The 22,741-nt window shown below is 39.9% G+C and overlaps 1 protein-coding gene across 1 annotated transcript in view; it reads left to right on the plus strand.

The window, feature by feature from the left end:
- The first annotated feature begins 1,198 nt into the window (after positions 1 to 1,198).
- TRPC6 (transient receptor potential cation channel subfamily C member 6) overlaps positions 1,199 to 22,741 on the plus strand; it is a 110,912-nt gene continuing 89,369 nt past the window's right edge. The window contains exon 1 of the mRNA XM_038536382.1: positions 1,199 to 1,368. Coding sequence (XP_038392310.1) covers positions 1,199 to 1,368 — 170 coding nt within the window. The remainder of the gene's footprint in view (positions 1,369 to 22,741) is intronic.

Below are 22,741 nucleotides of genomic sequence, written 5' to 3' on the forward strand. Positions count from 1 at the left end.
TCTCATTTTCATCGTGGCCTATGTCTCTGGTTTAATCTCTTTCTTCCATGAAAGCTCCATGAAGGCAAGTAGGGCCCTTATCAGGCTAATTTGTCTCTGAATCCTAAAATGGTGCTTGGTACACAGTTGGCATTGATTAAGTATTTGTTGAATAAATGAATCGGATTCCTAATTGATTGATTCTTAAACAACTATTGATATTGATTCATTCTTGCTGAGAAGTTTTAAATTCTCACATCTGTGAGGATTAAACAGAATTTAAAACTAAATCTTAAAAACAGTTTAGAAATGGAGAAAACATCTGGCAGAGAAATAATTTCAGCATTTGCAGAGATGGAAAGAAAGGTTTTCTCTGAAGTAAGTAGGCTGCTGTCTTTATCGTCTCATCATAAAATGCCTGCCTATTTTTGTTGCTCAGGAACTGGGCACATCTGGTGTTGGGAACATAGAACGTCGTTCATTTTAAAATAAAGAGTTACAGTAAATTCAGGGGTTGGGGACGGGAGAGAAGATGCCCTAAGAGACTGAAGACGGTCTGGAGAAAGGAGAGGCTCTTGTCCTTTGCAACAAACAAAAACAAAACAAGTTTCTTTGGTACTTCAAGAATCTTCCTTAAAGGAACCTTCCTAGAAAGTTCTCAATTTGTATTATTTCCAAATAAGCAGACTTAGGGGGAAGAGAGAAAGAGACTGGAATGAAGGAGGGAAGGAGGAAAGGAGGAAAGAAAAAGAGGAGAGAAGAGAAAAATGGGAAAAGAAAAAGAGCAAAGAGGGAGGGCGAGCGCGTGGTTCCACCTAGTCCAGGGCAGCGGGTGAAGCGCGGAGGCCGCCGAACCCCTCGAAGGCGGGGACCCCCGCGGGCCCCAGGGGAGGCGGGCGCAGCGCCGCCGCAGTCCGGTCGCCACCGGGACTCCTGGCTCCACGCCCCGCGCCGCCCGCTCGGCTCCCCGCCCCGCCCGCGCTCGCTCCGCCCCGAGGCCCCGGCCCCCTCCCCGCGGGGTCCCCTCACCCGACGCGCTGGGCTAGGTCCCCCGGGTACCCCCGAGTGGCGACTTCGCCCCGGGCCGGCCTGGGAGCGGCTGGCGGAGCTCGGAGCCGCCGGAGTCCGCAGCCCTCACCTCCGCTGGGGCCCGGGCCGCGCAGCCCGACGTGCCTTCCCCGGGAGCCCGGCCCCCGCCGGCCAGGCAGGCGCGCGAGCCATGAACCAGGGCCGGGGGTTCGCCCCCGGCAGGGGCGGCTCTCCCCGGAGGGCGGCCGGGGCCGGCGCGCGGCGCAACCAGAGCCAGGACTATCTGCTCCTGGACTCGGAGCTTGGAGACGACGGCGGCCCTCAGCCCCCGCGGCCGGCCTACGGCTACTATCCCTGCCTGTGAGTGCGGGCCCGGGGCGGTCGGGCGCAGGGGCGCGGGGCGCGGGGGCGCGGGGGCGCGGGGGCGCGGGCCGGGGGCGCGGGCGGAGGGGCCTCTGGACCCGCATGTCCCTCCTCGGCCACGCGAGCCTGGACAGAGCCTGAGGGGCCGGGGAGCTGGGGGCCGCGCGTCCGGGGGGTGGCCCTGCTGAGCGCACGCGGGGACTTGGGCCAGGAGAGCGTGACCCACGGCACCCCCCGGCCCCACGGACGATGTCACGGGTCCGTCTCCAGCCCGGCTGGCTCCCAGTCGGCTCAGACCCCTGTCGCTGCGCCGAACGCACAGTCTGGGCCAGGCACTGGCTCGCATTCGTGGCTGCCGGACTCCGCGTCCGAGGGACAGAGGGTTACAACTCTAGGGTCCCCGGCGCTGCCCGCGCGCCCCGCGCCCCCTGCCTGCCCCCGCCCTGCGCTCCCTGTCGCGGCCAGGCCGCGCAGAAGTTCAGAGGTGCCAGTGCCGGGTGGGCTTGCCCCGCACATCCTGCGCCCACCGCAGGTCTCCCGGTGAAGTCGGGGCCGCGGGAGCCCTGTGCGCTGTCCCAGCCCGAGCGCCAAGCACTCACCGAGGGCACCCGGTGGGGGGGGTGGGGGGGTGGAGAGTCGTCCGATGTAGATGCCAGGGGGTAGAGTAACTAGAAGGTTTGATTTAGAAGCTGGCGGGGTTTCTGCGGGGGCGGCGGGGGCGACAGGGGCAGTCAGAGGGTGGGGGTGAGGAGCAGGCTCTGCGAGCGCACGTGCAGCCGGCAGATAGCGTTCCTGCTTCTCTGCACTTCCCTTGATTGGATGGTGTGGCTTCCTGACATTGTTTCCGCGCGGTTTCCAAGGAAGGCGGTGCTGAGCAGCAGCGGGGTAAGCGGCTCGAGCGGGGGGCGCTCACCTCCTCACCGTCTCCCCCCTGCCAGGCTCCTGGCACAACCTTGTGATGAAAGGTGCGCCTTCCAGTGGTAGGTCAGGTGTGCCCAGAATCTCAGATGGGCTGTTCCCTTTCTCAGGAAGAGGTGAGCCCCAGGAAATGGTGCATCTAATTTTTTCCCAAGATAAGAGAAAAAAAGTTGGAGCTGGTTCCATTCATCTCTGTGCTGTACAATTTGAAGCACTTACTATTATCTTTTCTTCCTTTTTCAAATATCAAGATATATTTCACATACCATAGAATTCGTTCACATTGTACAGATCAGTGCTTAATATATCCACAAAAGTGTGAAAAAAATCATCACTCTCTATGAGAGTCTTCCACAACATTTCCATCATCCACAAAAGAAATCTTGTTCTTGACATTAAATTAGAAAATATTTCTATGTCTATAGCACAGTGTCTCTCTAGCCTTAATGGGCGAACGAATCACCTGGGAATCTTGTTAAAATGCAGATTCAGATTGTGTGGGGCCTAGGTGTAGCCCAAGATTCTGCATATCTAACAGTCTCTGAGATGATGCTGTCCATGGACTATGCTCTGAGGAGCAAGGAGATACATGTGAAGAAAAAAAAAAGTCAATCCTACATATTCTGAATACAGCTATTTTCAAATGTGCTTTGAGGGTATATGTTTAAAACAAAAGTGAATTTTTTTTATTGGCTTAGACGAGACCTACTAAGACTGACGGTTATATATTTGGTAATGTCATCTGCAGCTAATTAAGCAACTTTAAAAAGCTATACTGCTTTTTAAAAATTAGACTGTCCTGTAGAGAAAATTTAGATTTTTTTTCACCTGATTATTCTATAATCATCTGTTACTCTGTGTGTGGGAAATAATAATTTGATTTTAAAAATTTGTGGTTGTAAATTAGTAGTGACAGGGACTAAGTGAAGTGATAATTCTAAGTTGTTCTGTAAACTTTGCCCCGTACTTTCTTTGAACGTGATCCACTGCCTTATTGATATATCTACTTCTTAACATTACCTACTCTCTAGAGAATAATTCTCCTTTCTTGCTTCAGGAAACTCAGACCATTCTAAATGTGTAGACCAGGACAGCAGAAGATGACGGAGATATTGTAATGTGCTTCAATTCGTGAACACCCCCGCATCATGTCGAATCATACTATAATTAATATGATATGTTATAGTATAAGGTATTATTTGTGAAGGTGGCAATCATTAGTACACTGTAGATATGGGTATCACCATTTTCTCAAATCATTGAGATTTTTCCCTTATAAGATCACAAATTATTGAAAGTTGTAATTTCTGTGGAACATATTCTATGACTTTTGCTTAAAATTCTGTTTCATAGTTTACATGTGTAGAAAGACTTTCATGTTATATTGTTTATATCATGAGGCTTTTACTACTGAAAATTGTGGCACATCATCTTATTTGAGAGCAGTTGCATATTTTCAGGCCTCAATAGTGTTTGAGGGGTAACATTCAAAATGATATGTAGAAAAAAAGATCCCCTTTCTCTCTTTCCAACTTTTAGTTAGAAATCAGTTAATACACTCCCTTTTTTGATCAGTTTGTAATGGTGATTATCAAGAAATGACCCACATCCTTCCTGGATCCCAGGAGGCATTTCAGAGCTATTTCACTTAGAAGTTAAAAGTATGTCTCTAGTCCATTACTTCTGAACATGGGAAAGAATCCTGGACATAAAAAATAATGTGAAGGGTTTCTAACTACTCAACATCTGAAATACAGTTCTACTACACTTCTGCTTGGGAAGGACTAATTGATTAAATGATTATAAATAATGAAACAGTGAAGTGTTTATAAACTAAAGCTCTGGCAATGCAGTAGACTGAGATAATCTAAAAAAATTCTGTACAAATACCTAGTAATACTGAGTTAAATATTTAAAATGACTTCAAAACATTAACTAATTTTGCAATCAATCAATCAACGAGAGAGGATTATTACCATGTGCCTGAAGCAAAGCAGTGAAAAGTCAAGTACAGCCTGTGTATGAACTGACCCGTGGCTGCCCCACAGGGGATGGATCAATGTGACCACAGAGATTGGATTCCAATATCTGCATGGCACAGAGGTGAAGCTAAGGCCTTGGTTCCAAATGAGGCCCAGAGCTGGAATCAAGGGATTCCTATCCCTGCGTGAAACCAGGACCCTTCCTTTAATAAATGCCACCAGCCATGAGTGAAAACAAAAACTTGACTAGTAAGAAGGAAATCTTCTGCTAAGAATTTTATTCATTGTGCCTGTGTCTTGTGAGTTTTTGTTTTTGTTTTTGTTTTTTTATACCACCTGCTGACCTAGAAATATTCCTGTCAAAAAATACCCCTGGGAAATATCAGAAAGGGAGACAGAACATGAGAGACTCCTAATTCTGGGAAATGAACTAGGGGAGGTGGAAGGGGAGGTGGGCGGGGGGTGGGGGTGACTGGGTGATGGGCACTGAGGGGGGCACTTGATGGGATGAGCACTGGGTGTTATTCCATATGTTGGCAAATTGAACAACAATAAAAAATAAATTTATATTTAAAAAAATACCCCTGGGGCTCCTCACAGAGGAAAACACAAAGCTGTCCTGAAGCAATCGTACCCCCTGCCAAGGATCCTCAAGGAAACAGCAAGCCTTCTGAGGAAATGCTCACAGTAATATGTGACCAAACATACAAGGAAACAATTGGCCAGGACTGAGACTGAGCAGATGATATGATCCATGAGAAGAGTCAGCATAACACATAACAGCAGTTTTTAAATGTAAACACTTGACATAATATAACAACACAAGAAAGAATGTAAGATGGGCATGTATAAAATATTGACAACATGTAACAAGAAATCAAACCCTAAGAAAGTAAGACTAATTTTTTAAAGACAGATGGAAAATCTATAAATGAAAAGTATAATTTTGAAATAAAAAATTCAGTGGAAGGATTAAAATGCAGATTGACCATAGCAAATTTGGTGATAATACCCAGAATGCAGACATAAATAAATGAAACATATCAACATCATTGAGTTATGGAACTAGAAGATAGAAGTCCCAGAAGGGGAAAATACAGACAGGGGAGAGGTAACATTGGGATAGATAAAGGGTGATAATTTTCCAGAAATGGTGAATTCTCGTGTTTATGAAGTACAACAATATCAGTGCAATATAGAAAACTAAACTCATTTAAACATACCATTTTGAAATTGCTGAACATTAAAGATAGGAGGAGATATATAAAATGAACTAAGATACAAATGACTTGAAGGAGTAAACTCTAAAATAAAAATATATATGATGGAAATGTACTCACATTATCTTGATATCTGTTATATAATGTGTAGCTTGTATGAACTGTGGTTTTCTTTTATATAAAAGAAATTATTCACATAATGTTTTATACAAAGTCAATGTTCCATGGCTGATAGGGTCTCTTTAAATATGAATATGGCCAAAAAGGGATTCATACATAGTAGTGTAGACTTCACAGAGAATCCTAAGGATCCATTATGACCTTTGGGAAAAAAATAGAATATAATCATAAAGCATAGACCTGGGCTTTGGTGAAGGGTTTGCAGTTTGGAAGCTACTAGTAGGAGAAAAGCAAATGTAAAAGTCACCTTTGGATTTGCTTCCCCTTCTTCATTTATGAATGGACCTCTGTTCCATCTCTTGGATATTTGGTGGGTCTCTTAATTGACCACTTTGGAGGTCTGTTCTACATGACAGAGACAACCTGTTTTGGTTCCAAACCTCCCCTGGCTTGAAGCAACATCCGCTGCTAACAAATTATTATCATGAAGATGTTTTTTAGGGGTCAGCTTTGCAGGTTGTGGAGTCACTGCCAGATACGCTGAAAGGGCCTCATGTATTCTGTAACAAGATGTTGATTTGCCTCTAGAAAGACATTGCATATTTTTTTTCTAGACAGTTATGTTCCTTGTGTTATAAGAAGTAACTTCATAAGGCAATTCATCTTCGCCTCCTAGAGAGTAAATCATAAAAGGAAAACATTTTCTTAAATCCATTCTTATTTTTCTTCCTCTTTGTGAAGTATGCTAAATATAATTGGATCCAGTTGGATGAAATTACTATTTGTGATTGCTCTTTGTGTAGGAATCTTCTCGGGCTTTCAGGACAGGGAGAAGTACTCATCTATATGCCAAATTTCAGTTAAACTTTGGCATCTAAAATTGGTATGCTGTTCAAGATTCTCAAGTCTTTGGAATTGATTGAATCACATTTCTTAGAGAATGTCTGTTTGCAGCGAGCATCTAGAAATGAATGTTACAGATTCCCAAACAACATATATGATTGCAGCATCATTGTTCTCTACCTCATCCAGGTAACTCAGCCAGGGCAAAGAGGAGAAGTAATGTTAACTAGAGTTATTTACCATTTAGTGCAAGTTGCTGTTTCTGTAGAGGACTAATCAAAAATATGTACATGTATTTCGGGAACAGATATATTACATATAGTTTTGAATAACTACCTTGTAGCAGGTCCTTTTCTACCTGTCATTCAAACGTAGTTTGCTCTTTGGAGTGGCCTCTAGGCTACTTTTAATGTCCATTTTATAAATGACAATGCTGAAATTTAGAGAGGTTAAGCAATGTTCAAGGAGTTACACAGCTAGTAAGTTGTTGGGTTGGGAGGTTGCACCCATTCCCTACCCTCTCAGCGTCCACGCAGCTGGATATGTGGTGGCAGGTGCCCTTGGAGAGCACACTCATCATTTCTCCTCTGTGTTTTCATAGGGACTTGAGACAGCACAGGTTGGCCCTCATTTCCTGAAGCAAGATTGTGGTCCTGTGCTCAGCATATCACCCTCTGGGTGAGGGGACAGGACAGGAGGAAAGTTAGGAAGATCAGTATGCTTCACCTCTACCTTCTCTTTCTGTTGAAATCATCACCTTTGAGGATCGAGCTTTCTATTCCACTTCTTCCACTGAGTTAATAATCTATTTATTCACTCATCTCTGTTGACCTTATATGATCATGTGCAGCAATAATGAAAACAGTGGCTAGATTTGTTAGGGGCTTTAGGGGCTTCTATGTAGGAGGCTGCCTTGTACATATTAACATACTTCATATGTATTCAACAAGCCCGTTTTACTGATTTTACTGATAAGAAAGAAAAAAATACCACAGCAGAGAGGTTAAGTGACTTGCTAACGATTATACTGAATAGTTGACAGAAAGAGGAAGGAAGGAAGGAAGGAAGGAAGGAAGGAAGGAAGGCAGGCTCCATTTTATCACTTATCCAGATAAACAGGGATGCCAGGTTTTTGAACTGCCAATCTTTATCACCAAAGGAAAATTATGAATGTGCCCAAACTGACTAATCTGTAGCTGATTTACTAATTTTATCAAATGGCCCACAAGCTGAGGATGACTCTGCAGAGGTAATGAAAGAGAAAGGTTTCTTTTATTCTTCATTTCGGCCTGTGAAAATTAAGTTGCTTTGGTGCTGTGATGCAGGCTGCATCAGAAAGCTGACCTGATTCACTGGCTGGTGTGAAAGTGCAGATTTCACTGCATGATCTGCATCATGGTTAAAAGCATTTTACGTGTCTTCATCTGAAAGTGCATATTGTTAGAGGCAATTACAGTGTGGATAGTCATATTAAAACTCATTGTCGGGATCCCTGGATGGTGCCGCGGTTTGGCGCCTGCCTTTGGCCCAGGGCACGATCCTGGAGACCCGGGATTGAATCCCACATCGGGCTCCCGGTGCATGAAGCCTGCTTCTCCCTCTGCCTGTGTCTCTGCCTCTCTCTCTCTCTCTCTCTCTCTAGAAAAAAAAAAAAAAAAAAAAAAAACTCATTGTCTACTCAAGACATGTTTCATCTTTAAATTCCCATAGCTCTGGTTTGTAGCACAAAATTCTCACACAAAATTGGGATGAGATCTCTTCATGGACATTACTGAAAATCATCATGGGATTTATAATAAGAATTGGAAATGACGTGTTTCTAAAGCTCTTTTTAAAATTCTTTTAGGCAGTTAAACTGTAACAGATAAAACTAGTTGTTATTGTTACTATGTTAAATTCTTTGAACAAGAATTTTGCAGTGAATGAGTTGGAGGGTGGCTGGCAGTGGCAAGAAGCTGATGCCTGGGCAGGATAAAATCCCTGCTACTACCTGGGAGACTGTTTTCTGCAGAACATCTTTTCGTGGCTGGGCATTCAGGGCCAGACACTGTATTCCATTTTGTAGGATGCATTAATTTCTTTTAACAAATATTTGCTTAAGTTCTTTGATGTCCCAGGCATCATATTTGGGACCCATGAACACCATGTTTCATTGAATCTAAAGTTCTATCAATTGTGTAACCTGCCCTGATATTTTATATGCATTCAACATATAAGCAAAAAAAAATGCTATCAATTAAACTATACTTTAGATTTTTGTTTTATATCTATTGAAAAGCTTTTTAGACTTAATTACATACAGAGTTGGGTCGCATATAACTCTTATGCACAGATGAAAAAAAGGAAATCTAAACAAAATGAATTTGGTTAATGTATTTCCTAAGTTCCTTCATGTCAGAAATGGATTTTCTGAGTCACTTTTCCACTCAGAATCTTCAATGCCCTTGTTATCCTACACAGACCTGTCCTCTGTTCCCAAAAGAATGATGGTGATACAGCATTTCCTTAAAGAATTAAAAGAATCTATGATAGACCAAAAGCTGTTGGTGCTGGGCAATTAAAATGACTTTGCAGTTACATGGAGTTCCTGGTGTTTGGTTCTGGAATTGGGGTAAAGGAGAGAATGGGATAGGAAAGATAAGCAAAGGACACCTTTTCTGGTCAGTCCAGAATTTACAAGATTTGAACTTTATTCTCCAGCTGACTTTGAAACACAGATAAGACTATGAGAGTCTTTTGCTTTATTTATATTAGCTTATTTGATTCTCATAGCAAACTTGTGTTATATGATTTCCATCTGTAAATGAGGAAGCAGAGGTTTCAGAAACGTAACTTCTCATTTTACAGCTGTCCAGCATCTGAACCAGAACTTGAGCTCGTATCTGACAGTTTATGTGAGCTCATGTTTGTTTGCTTCTTGTTTGTACTTCTTCCCCGCCAGGAGAATGGCACCTCCCTGAGAACAGGGAGCTGGTCTGCAAACAGTGACCAGGCACTCATGAAATATTTGTTGGATGAATGCATTGATGTTTCTTTTATCCAAAGTGATTTCAGTGGATTGGCCTTATCACTTCAGTTCCTTTCTCCCTGGACCTCAAATGGTGTTGCTAGCTTTTGCTGCTAAGGTACCATGTTTTCATCTTAGTTTTTTCAGAAGCACTGCAATATTGGAGTTTCATGTTCTTGCACCTCAGGTTTTTGGATGAATTCTAAGAGCATGTGATATATGCTTGAGTCCTAAGATGGTGCTTGTTAAATATTTTTAATAATCCTACAAACAAGAATATATTAATACTAACTATTTCATTTTTTATACTGTGTTGACAAAATACCCAGGGGGGTCTATCTTTTTTGTTTTTACTAAAATGGTGAAAGGTTCTTGAATTTTTATGTAAGTTATATGGAAACAATTGCGTAAAAACTGAGTTTTCTGAGACCAAAGCTCTTTTTATCTAGGAAATTCTTTTTTTAAAAAAATTTTTTTTAGATTTTATCTATTTATTAATGTGAGACACACATGGAGAGGGAGAGAGAGAGAGACAGAGAGACAGAGACACAGGCAGAGGGACAAGCAGGCTCCATGCAGGGAGCCTGATGTGGGACTTGATCCCGGGTCTCCAGGACCATGCCCCAGACTGCAGGTGGCACTAAACCACTGTGCCACCAGGGCTGCCCTATCTAGGAAATTCTTAAGTACTTGATGAAATAATCCAACTTAAATTCAAGAAAGTGAGAAAGAAATGGTTAAGTGAAAATGGTCTGAATGTTGCATCATATTGATAACTTTGATTTGGACCAAGTTGTGCCTGGGCAAACTCTGCAGTAATCAAAGTCATCTAGTTGATTTTCATTACAATCTGTCCTCTAAAAATTGGATCAATTATTTCAAAGTGTTGCATATTATGTGATATAAACACAGAGAATATATTATCAGCCTCTTGTCTAAACATATGTCCCAGAAGATGAGGATACAGTTTGCAAATCTGGCTACGTATCAGAATCCCTTGAGTTGTTTTTTAAATATAGATTCCCTAAGAATTATGATGGTCCAACAAGATCATAATTACTAGGATTGCCTGGGAATAACATTTAAAAAATTCCTCCAAATTTTGGAATTTTGTTTCAGCTACTTTAGGTTGACTATGAAAACCAGAGTTAGGAACTAAACCTAATTTAAATCAAGAAAACCATTACTATATATTTATCCAAGAAAAAGCTATGGGATTTAAACATTCATTTTTCTGCCTAGGATCCAATGATCAGATATTATCAGATAAGATGGGAAATATTATACTTTAATTCAGCAGATTCTCATCAAATACTACTATATACTAGGTGCTATTGATATCTTTTAGGAGAATAAATGATGTTTCTATATGTTTTGCTTGATACAATGTCAGGAAAGTAATGTAGTGTTTTATGAGAAAGCATATGAGAAAAGTGAACTTTCTAGTTTGTTTCTTAAGTAAAAGTATGATGCAGTAATTTTATATTTAAACTAGAAGACAAAGAATTTTATTTCTATCTTAATATTGACCTTCTTCCTGATTTGGATTATCTGTAATTTCATAAACTATGGACTAAGTTTGTTCTTATTCAGATCACCCAAGATTTGAAGGAATAAAATTACCCAAAGGAGAAAAATTTTCTTATTAAATAAGTTTATTGTCAAAGCCAAATTAGCTGGCTTTCTTTTTCTGAATATTATGAAGTTTTGAAAAATTTTTTTGTAATTCTGCCTCCAATGGTGTAGTAGAATAGATTACATTAGCAGCCATCCTATTACAAAACAACTAAATTCTGCATAAAACAATTTATATTTCTGTACTTGCAGGAAGTGGGGAGAATAAGCATCCCGGCCTCTGTTTTTCCACATCACAAGACAGAGGTTAGCAGAGCAGTGCTGCACAGTGAGTTCTCTTGAAAGGCAGAACTCCTGATCTCAGGTTCAGGATACCCCTTGGCCCTGAGACTCCTCAATTAATACTTGTCCTCTAAATTCTCCACAAATTGGTGATCCTTGATTATGAGTGTGTATTTATTTAATTCATCTTACACAAGGAAACAGCCATCATGAGTGGGAGTCAACAGAAACCATATACGAGATATAAATCCCCCAAGGAATTTGTAGAAGGACTTATGATAAGAAAATAAAATTACTTGAATTAAGCAAAGAGATCAAGATGGAATCACAAAAGTGAACAAGCAAAAGAAATTGTCCAAGATGAACAAGCATATTGGAAAACAACAAAACAACTTCCATAAATTAAAAAAAATATATTGTTGAGATAAAATGATCAATAGATCAGAGTTAGTGTGGAAGACTGCATCCAGCCTGAGAGAGAATTGCTTGTAGGGGAAAAACGTGACCTAGAAGACGGGAAGTAAGAAATCTCTTAGAATGCAGAAAATCATGTAAACTGTGAGCGGAACTGTGAGCAAGGTTAATGGATGGAAAGGCTGGAATTGCAGACATTACATGTATTCCAAGTCCCATACGCAAAGAATACAGAGAATAGATGAGGAAATAACTGAAAAATATTGGCGAAGTCTTTAGAATTGATGAAAGAGATGGAACCACAACAAAGCCACAACACATATGTGACAATAAATAAGGAGAGGTCTCCAGACAGTTACAAGGCACTGAAACTAGATTATAACAGATTCACTAAAAATGATCTTGTAAACATCCAGATAGCACCAGACCACATGCTGCTAGTCCTAGAAAAAATATCAAAACTCAACGTTTGATGTATGGTCACTACCAAATGTGTATAGTTTTCATGCTATCATAAAGTCAAAAAACTGTAAGTGGAACTATCATAAGTCAGGACAGTCTGTACTAGACTAGAAATGTTTCTTAGGAGGGTGGTCTGAGATGGCAAAGAAATGGGAGAAATGAAACATACCTATGTAGATATGTAGTTATTTACACATTATAGGAGAATAATAGTAATTATAATTCATAGGTTTAAAAAAAAGACAGAACTAAAATCATGTGAGCTGAGAAGGAGTTATCAGACTTAAAAAGATTCTGAAGTGGGATCCCTGGGTGGCGCAGTGGTTTGGCGCCTGCCTTTGGCCCAGGGCGCGATCCTGGAGACACAGGATCGAGTCCCGCGTTGGGCTCCCGGTGCATGGAGCCTGCTTCTCCCTCTGCCTATGTCTCTGCCTCTCTCTCTCTCTCTCTCTCTCTCTCTCTCTCTCTGTGACTATCATAAAAAAAAAAAAGATTCTGAAGTGATGCTGCTTGGGAAGTGGGGATGCTTTAACTGTGCACTGTAAAACTTCAAAGGTAGCTTCTGTAAGAATATGGAAGAGTGGAAATAGAGTGTATAACTCTACCAATCAGTGAAGGGAAAATAAAGACAGAGGAAAACAGTCAACTGGGGAAAAAGCAAGCAAGGAAAAAGAAGCCAAGAAAAAGAAACAGGATAAATTCAAAGCAAAAAATAAGATGGTAAAAAAAAGTCCGTATATATCAGTTAAGATAAAATTTAATTGACAAAATTCACCAAGGTGAAAAAAAACAGATTTACAAAATAGATTTTTCTTAATCCAGTTATCTTTCATTTAAATATGAGACATCCGGGATCCCTGGGTGGCGCAGCGGTTTGGCGCCTGCCTTTGGCCCAGGGCGCGATCCTGGAGACCCGGGATTGAATCCCACGTCGGGCTTCCGGTGCATGGAGCCTGCTTCTCCCTCTGCCTATGTCTCTGCCTCTCTCTTTCTCTCTCTGTGACTATCATAAATAAATAAAAATTAAAAAAAAAATAAATCTGAGACATCTAAAACATAAGGACATGGAAAAACTGGACATCAAGAGAGGAAAAAAGATACATCTGGCAAACACAAAGAGAAATATAGGTAGGTACACTAAACCAAAAGAAAAAAATGCTTCAAAGGAAATCCATTAGTAGGGAAATAGAGGCCAACTACAAAATTATAAAAAAGTATAATTCATCTTGCAAGTATTAAAGTTAAAAATCTGCATACCTACAATAAAGTAGCCTTAGAAATAAAGGCAAATATTGAAGGAACTGTAAGAGCCATATTGAAAACCTATCATCATGGTGGGAAATCTCAATTTTTGATAGGTTGAATAAAAAATTATAAATAAGAAAACTTGAAAGATAAATTACACAGCGTGATTTATTAGACATATATATAGAACATGACTATTTAAAGAATGTCCACTTTTTTCAAGCACATGTGAAACATTAAGATTTGTTGAGTTTTGCTTTATTGTCTAGCACATATAAATTTTAGTAAAAGAGTATGTATCTCATAGAAATACTATATGATCACAATGCAATTGAATTAGATAAGTCTCCTGAGGCAGGAGAAACAAAAGCAAAGTGAACTACTGGGACTACATCAAAATAAAAAGCCTCTGCACAGCAAAGAAAACAATCAACAAAACCAAAAGGCAGCCTACAGAATGGGAGAAGGTATTTGCAAATGATATACCCAATAAAGGGTTAGTATCCGAAATGTAGAAATAACTTATAAAATTCAAAACCAAAAGAACAAATAATCCAATTAAAAAATGGGCAGGAGACATGAACAGACATTTCTCAAAGAAGACAAGCAGATGACCAACAGGCATATGAAAAGATGTTCCACATCACTCATTGTCAGCAAAATGCAAATCAAAACCACACTGAGATACCAACTCAGCTGCCAGAATGGCTAAAATGAATAACACAGGAAACAAGTGTTAGTGAGGATGTGGGGAAAAAACCCTCATAAGTAAAAACAGTTTTCATAAATCTTAATGTATGCATTTATACATTTCATAGATAAAGAAGAAATCATAATTAGAAATCTTAAGATAGTTAAAAATAAATTACAATGAAAATATTACATATGCCCAAAGTTTGAAAATTAAGACTCTGTGGCCAATTTTCAGAATAATAGAAGATATCAAAATTGGCTCATGAAGATAGAGAAGTCCTAAATAGTTTTATAACAAATAAAGGAATCGGATCAGTACATAAAAAATGTTCTCATAAAGAAAAGACAGACTCAGAGTTTTTAAAATAAGTTTTTTTTTAAGATTTATTTATTTACTTATTCATTCATTCATTCATTCATTCATTCATTCATTCATGAGAAATACACACAGAGAGAGATAGGCAGAGACACAGGCAGAGGGAGAAGCAGGCTCCATGCAAGGAGCCCGACGAGGGACTCGATCCCGGGTCTCCAGGATCACACCCCGGGCTGCAGGCGGCGCTAAACCGCTGCGCCACCGGGGCTGCCCTTAAAATAAGTTTTAACAAATTTCTTTTCTTCCTTTTAAGTTTTTATTTTAATGCCTGTTAGTTAACATACATACTTTTGGTGTAAAATATAGTGATTCAGCACTTCCAAACATCACCTGGTGCTCATCACAAGTGCGGTCCTTCATCCCCATCCCCTATTTCCTCCATCCCCCACCCTCCTCCTCTTTGGTGACCATAAGTGTGTTCTCTAGTGCTAAGAATGTGTTTCTTGGTTTGCCTCTCTGTTTCTTTTTTTTCCCCATTTGCTGGTTTTATTTCTTAAATTCCACATATGAGTGAAATCATATGGTATTTGTCTTTCTTGGACTGACTTATTTCACTTAGCATTGAATTCTCTAGATCCACCCATGTTGTTGCAAATGGCAAGATTTCATTCTTTTTAATGGCTGAATAACATTCCATTGTATGTGTAAACCACATTTTCTTCATTTATTCATCAGCTGATGGACACTTGGGCTGCTTTCATATCTTGGTTATTGTAAATAATGCTGCTATAAACATCTGGGTGCATATATCCTTTTGAATTAGTGTTATTGTATCCTCTGGGTAAATATCCAGTAGTGCATTTGCATGATTATAGGGTAGCTCTATTTTTAACTTTTTGAGGAACCTCCACACTGTTCTCCAGAGTGGCTGCACCAGCCTTCATTCCCACCAACAGTACAATAGGGTTCCCCTTTCTCCACATCTTCACCAACATCTGTTGTTTACGGTGTTGTTAATTTTAACCATTCTGACGGGTGTGAGGTAGGATCTCATTGTAGTTTTGATTTGTATTTCCCTGATGATGGGTGATGTGGAACATCTTTTCATGTGCCTGTTGGCCATCTGAATGTCTTTGGAGAAATATCTGTCCATGTCTTTTGCCCATTTTCTTTTTTTAAATTAATTTATTTTTTTATCGGAATTCAATTTGCCAACTTATAACGAAACACCCAGTGCTCATCCCATCAAGTGCCCCCCTCAATGCCTGTCACCCAGTCACCCCCACCCCTTGCCCACCTCCCTTTCCACCATTTTCTAATTGGATTATTTGGTTTTGGGGTGTTGAGTTTTATAAGTTCTTCATATATTTTGGATGCTAACTTTTTATCAGATAAGTCTTTTGCAAGTATGTTTTCCCATTCCATAGACTGCCTTTCAGTTTTCTTGACAGAAAACTGTGCAGAAGCTTTTTATTTTGATATAGTCACAATAGTTTGTTTTTACTTTTGTTTTCCTTGGCTCGGGAGATGGATCTAGGGGAAAAGTTGCTATGGCTGATGTCAGAGAATTTACTGCCTGTATTCTCTTCTAGGATTTTTATTGTTTCATGTCTCGCATTTAGATATTTCATCCATTTTGAGTTTATGTTTGTGTCTGGTGTAAGGCAAGGTCCAGTTTCCTTCTTCTGAACGTGGCTGTCCAGTATTCCCAACACCATTTAGTGAAGAGACTGTCTTTTTCCCATTGGATATTCTTTTCCACATCATCAAAGATTAGTTAACCATATAGTTGAGGTTTCATTTTTGGGTTTTCTATTCCATTCTGTTGATCTATGTGTCAATTTTTTTGCCAGTACCATACTGTTTTGATTACTAAAGCTTTGTATTTATAATTTATAAATAAATAATTTAAATATAAATATATATTTATAATTTAAGGTCTGGAGTTGTGATGCCTCCAGCTTTGCTTTTCTTTTTCATGATTGCTTTGGATATTTATGGCATTTTGGGGTTCCATACAAATTGTAGAATTATTTGTTCTAGTTTTGTGAAAACTACTTTGGTATTTTGATAGAGATTGCCTTAAATGTGTAGATTGCTTTGCGTAGTATAGACATTTTAACAATATTTCTCCTTCCAATCCATGGGCATGGAATGTCTTTCCATTTCTTTGTGTCATATTCAATTTCTTCCAACAGTGTTTTATAGTTTTCAGGGTACAGGTCTTTCACCTCTTTGGTTAGGTTTATTCCTAGGTATCTTAGTGTTTTTGGTGCAACTGTAAATAGAATTGCTTTCTTAATTTCTTCTTCTTCTGTATGTTGGCATATAGAAATGTAATAGTTTTCTATATGCTGATTTTGTATTCTGCAACTTTACTGAATTCATTTATCAGTTCTAGTAGGTTTCTGGTGGAGTCCTTAGGGTATGTACAGTATGTCTTCTGTAAATAGTGAAAATTTGACTTCCTCCTTACTGATCTGGGTGCCTTTTATTTCTTTTTTTTTGTCTCATTGCTGTGCTAGGACTTTCAGTACTGTGTTGAATAAGGATGGTGAGAGTGGATATGTCTGTCTCCTTCCTGACCTTAGGGGAGAAGGTCTGTTTTAGTCAAAGCTCTTATCATCAGTAAGGATGGTATCAGTAGTGGGTTTTTCATAGATGGCCCTTTATTATGTTGAGATATGTTCCTTCTAAACCTACTTTATTGAGGGTTTTTTTTTTATCATGAATGAATGTTGTACTTCATGAAATGCTTTTTCCACATCTACTGAAATGATTTTATGGTTCTTATCCTTTGTTTTATTGATATGACTTATCACATTGATTGATTTGTAAATATTGAACCTTGCTTGAATCCCAGGATTAAATCTCACTTGCTCATCGTGAATGATTTTTTAAATGTTCTATTGAGTTCAGTTTCTTAGTATTTTGTTGAGGATTTTTGCATCTGTGTTCATCAGGAATATCAGCCTGGAGTTGTCTTTTTTAGTAGAATCTTTGTTTGCTTTGGTATCAGGGTAATGCTAGCTTCATAGAATGCATTTGTAAGTTTTCTTTCCTTTTCTATGTTTTGGAATAGTTTGAGAAGAATAGATATTAACTCTTCTTTAAATGTTTGGTTGAATTTGTCTGTGAAAACATCTGGCCCTTGACTTGTTTGTTGGGAGAGTTTTGATTACTGATTTAATTTCTTTGCTGATCATCAATCTTCAAATTTTCTCTTTCTTCCTGTTTCAGTTTTGGTAGTTTATACATTTGTAGGAATTTATCCATTTCTTCCAGGTTGTCCAATGTGTTGGCATGTAGTTTTTCATAATATTCAATTTTAATTATTTGTATTTCTGAGGTGTTGGATGTTATCTCTTTTGTGATTCTATTTACTTGAATCCTTTACCTTTAGTATTAATAAAACTGGCTAAAGAGTTATCAATTTTGTTGATTTTTTTTAAGAACTCTGGTTTCATTGAACTGTTCTGTTGTTTTTGTTTGTTTTACTTTCTGTATCATTTAGTTCCTATATTATCTACTCTGATCTTTATTTCCCTCTTTTTTAAAAATTCTGAATGGCAGCCTTGCTGGTTGGAGTATTATTGGCTGCAGATTTGTCCCTTTCCGCATGTTGGATATATCATGCCTCTTTCTTCTGGATTGGAAAGTTTCTGCTGAAAAATCTGCTGATAGTATTATGAGTTTTCTCTTATAAGTTACTGCCTTCCTTTATCTTTCTGCTTTTAAATTATTTTCTTTATCATTATATTTTGCCAATTTAATCACAATATGGTTTGGTGTTGGCCTGCTTTTGTTGATTTTGATGGGAGTTCTCTGTGCCTCCTGGATCTGGGTGTCTGTTTCCTTCCCCAGATAAGGGAAATTTCCAGCTATTGTTTCTTCAAACAATTTTCTCTCCCCTTTTCTCTCTTCTGATACTCCTCTAATATGAATCTTACTACATTAGATGGAGTCACTGAGTTCCCTAAATCTATTCTCATTTTGTGTAATTCTTTTTTTCTTTCTTTTGTTCAGCTTGATAACTTTCCATTACTCTTTCTTCTCAGTCATGAATTCATCCCTCTGTTTCTTCTAGCCTGCTGGTCGTTCCATTAAGCATGTTTCTCATTTCATTTATTGAGTCCTTTGTCTCTGCTACATCATTCCTTATCTCTCTGTTATGGGTCTCACTCATGCTTTTCACTCTTTTCTCAAGTCCAGGGAGTACCCTTATGATTATTACTTTAAATTCTCTATCAGGCATATTATTTATATCTATTTCATTTAGATCTCTGGCTGTGACCTTATTCTGTTCTTTCATTTGGGACAAATTTCTCTGTTTCCTCATTTTGTCTGCCTCTCTCTATTTCTCTGTGTTAGGAAAGTGAACTGTCTTCTGCACTTGAGGGCAATGGCCTTGTGAAGTGGAGGTCCTGGAGTGCACTGCAGTCCCATGTCCTTCGTCTCCCAGGGTCTGGCGCTTCTGGAAGTGTCTCCAGTGTGTGCTGCGTGTGCTGTGCTGTTGTGTCCTGGCCACTTTATCCTTCAGGCCAGTCATCGTCAGAGAGGCTCTCCTTGTCTGTTATGGGCAGTGTTTGGTCCCTGACCTGAATGCAGCAAGTCTTAATGAGGTATCAGCTGGTCTGTTATGAAATGAGGCCTGTTGCCATCTCCACTGGAGAAGAAGCCCAGCAAAACTCCCAGGTTAGGAGACATGATGTAAGCAAGGGTTTGGGCCTGGCTTCTCTGAGAGGGGGTGAGCAGCACTGGGACTGAGACAGGCATGATTGGGAATGGCATTTTCACTATAGTGTAGTGAGTCCTGGTGTAAGGAAGTTAGGTAGTAAGCATTGGTGGTACTGTGCTGATTCCTGCAGGTAGCCCTGTGCTTATGCTAAGGAGCAGGGGAGGGAGATGGTGACAGCCAGTTCCTTTGTTTTTAGAAAGGTTTCAACCTTGGGGGTGGAGTTTAGCAGCATGTATGCATGTGTGTGCGGTGTGTGCATGTGTGTGTGTGTGTGTGTGTGTGTGTGTACACCCTGACCATTGTTTTCATGCCATAGCTTCTCTATAGTTCTCAGATGCTATTTTGCTCTTATCATTGTGGTATTTTACCCAGTGGAAGGCATCATCATTGTAAGGTAAAAGCCAATTTTAAATATTTTAAAATGCAAAAAAAAATGAGTGTTTTTGATTGAACAAATATGGTCTTGCCTGTCTCTTACTCTTCAGCACGTGGTTGTGTTGAGTCATTGAGCAGATGCTTGCTAAGTGCACATCAGCATTGGCCTGCTTTGTCTATTGCTTGCTCTCTAGGTTCTTACTTTTCTCTTCCTTTATTCTCTGCTGGACAGAGATTCACCATGAGGCAATAGTAGCTGCTCAGTGAACATTTGTGGATTCATTGCCTGATTTTCAAAGGAGCAGTCAGCTAGTATCAGGAATTGAACTTGGTAGTGTCTCTGGCTGTAGACAGAGCAAACAAACCTCTGCTTCTGCTCTTGGACAGTGAGAAATGGGAAAGAGGAGGATGGGGTTAGAAAGAGGAGAGAAGGGGGGATCCCTGGGTGGCGCAGTGGTTTGGCGCCTGCCTTTGGCCCAGGGCGCGATCCTGGAGACCCGGGATCGAGTCCCACATCAGGCTCCCGGTGCATGGAGCCTGCTTCTCCCTCTGCCTATGTCTCTGCCTCTCTCTCTCTCTCTCTCTCTGTGTGACTATCATAAATAAATAAAATTTAAAAAAAAAAAAAAAAAGAAAGAGGAGAGAAGGAAACAGTTTCTGGTTGAAAAGTGTGTGTCTCTCTTTTATCCGAAATCACGGTGTTTGTTTACTTGACTTTTCCCCTATATCCCAGCTGCAGTGTAAGCTCAATGAAGGGATGGACTTGGAGTCACTTTCCACTCTATTCCTACCTCCTACAATACCACCTGTCTCCTAGCAGGCAATCAATAAATATGTTTTAGATAAATGACTGAACAAATGTGTTGACTGAGGTTTACCAATGCCTGAGAGGAGTTTAGTGTGTGGAAAAGTTATTTACAATAATTGATATTTAATTTCATTTAGTTACATTGAGTTGCAAAATGTAAATCCTAGTGTTTCTCAGGCTTTTGTTTAAAAAAATCATTTTTAGGGAGATAATTGACAAATAGTATTAAATTAGTTTCAGCTACAAGATAGTGATTCATTATACTTACAGATTACAAAATGATCAGCACAATAAGTCTAGTTAACATCCAGGGCCATACATACTTATAAACTTCCTTTCTGAGAACTTTTAAGATCTAGTCTCTTAGCAACTTTTAGATGTACAATCCAGTGTTACTAACTACAGTCATCTTGCTGTACATCACATCCCCAGGACTTACCTGTTTTATAACTAGAAGTTTGTACTTTTGGCCACCTTCGCCCATTTTGTCCACACCCCCCACCTCTGGCAACCACTAATCTGTTATCTATTATATACAAAATTTTTTTTAGAGATTCCATGTATAAGTATAGCAACCTATTATCAGTATTTTAACAACTTCTAAGGTGATTATTTTCTAATATGTTAAATTTGAGAGCCACCACCCAAGAGAAGTTCTTACCCAAGGGCCCCAGGATTGTATATATTCTGTATGTATATAGGAATGTTCAAAGCATTGTTTCTAATATCAAATAATTATGCAACAATCCTAAGAAGATACTGTAGGCTACCTGTAAGTCTGTGCAGGTCAGAAAACAAATTAACAGCAGAGGATATTAGCATAGCCTGAACCCCTAAATTTCTCTCATCTTAGATTTTTATGGGAGGAAGGAAGCATATCTTTGGATTCTTGCAATGTGTACATGCATTTCTGTAGCTCCCTGCAGCAAACATACAACCTGTCTTCTCCCAGGCCATCCTTTCCTCATTCTGAATGTGCAAGTAAAAAATGGAACAAAGAGGGGAAATACATAATATGAAACTAGTTGGACCAACCCTAGGCAAAAGGATGAAAAGGCAGATCTTTTTTTTTTAAGATTTTATTTATTTATTCATGAGAGATGCAGAGAGAGAGAGAGAGAGAGAGAGAGAGAGAGAGGCAGAGACACAGTCAAAGGGAGAAGCAGGCTCTGTGCAGGGAACCTGATGTGGGACTCGATCCCAGGACTCCAAGATCATACCTGGGGCCAAAGGCAGGTGCCAAACTGCTGAGGCACCCAAGGATCCCCCACCATCATACCTTTTAATTGCTGGGTTAAACCCAAAGTTTAATACAGATTACTTAGGGAAGAAAGTAGACAAATATGATAATTTTAATCTAACTTTTCTGGATAAATCTAATCTCTTACGCTTAATTTCTTTGTTGTGAAAAGGCAGATCTGTGTTCACCTTTGCTCTGTTCTCTCACAGAGAGCACAGCACACTCACCTCCTCGTGTTGTGCTCTGCTCACTCTGTTTTTTCAGAACCCCTGGTCTCTCCACACATCCTACCTTCTCTTTCCTCCTCCCTCCAGGTTCATTTCTAGAATTCTTTTCTTGATCATCTTCATTCCATTCATATTTGACTTTGTGAACTCATTTGTTCAATAAATGTATGGTGAGCACCTATTATGCAGTAAACCGTGTACAAGGAACAGGAAATAAAAATGGTGAAAAACCCAGGGTCTTGGTTTAGGGAATACAGATCTTAGTAAGGAAGACTGATAATAAATAGTTTTAAAATTCTGTGATATTTTCCTACCTAAAATCTGCTCACCCTTCAAGTCTCCTTAAATTAATTTTCCTGATACACCATCCCCACCCCACCCTTGTAGGCAAACAAACACCTGAACATTCACAGTATCCTCAACACTTCATACAGCATCTGGTCCCAAGGAAACCCTCTCTCAGTATTTAATGAGTGCCTGACTGAACACATTCTTGTCCTCATTCCATCCCTTGAGGTCTCTGTTGTCACTATCATCATCTCCACCATCACCACTGTCACCATCATCACCATCACCACCATCACCCTCAACACCATCACTACTGTCACTATCACCATCATCACCACCATCACCATTATCACCACCATCACCATCACCACCATCACCATCACCATCATCAGTTTCTTTTTTTAAAAATTTTTAAAAGATTTATTTATTTTAGAAACAGAGAGAGAGAAAGAATGTGTTGGGTAGAGGGGAAGAGGGAGAGAATCTCAAACAGACTTCCCCCTGAGTGCAGAGCCTGATGTGGGCCTTAGTCTCATGACCCTGAGTTCATGACCTGAGCCAAAACCAACAGTCAGCCATTTAAGCAACTGAGCCACCCAGGTTCCCCTCCATCGATG

This window comes from Canis lupus, chromosome 5 (genome assembly GCF_011100685.1).
Source record: "Canis lupus familiaris isolate Mischka breed German Shepherd chromosome 5, alternate assembly UU_Cfam_GSD_1.0, whole genome shotgun sequence".
NCBI lineage: Eukaryota > Metazoa > Chordata > Mammalia > Carnivora > Canidae > Canis > Canis lupus.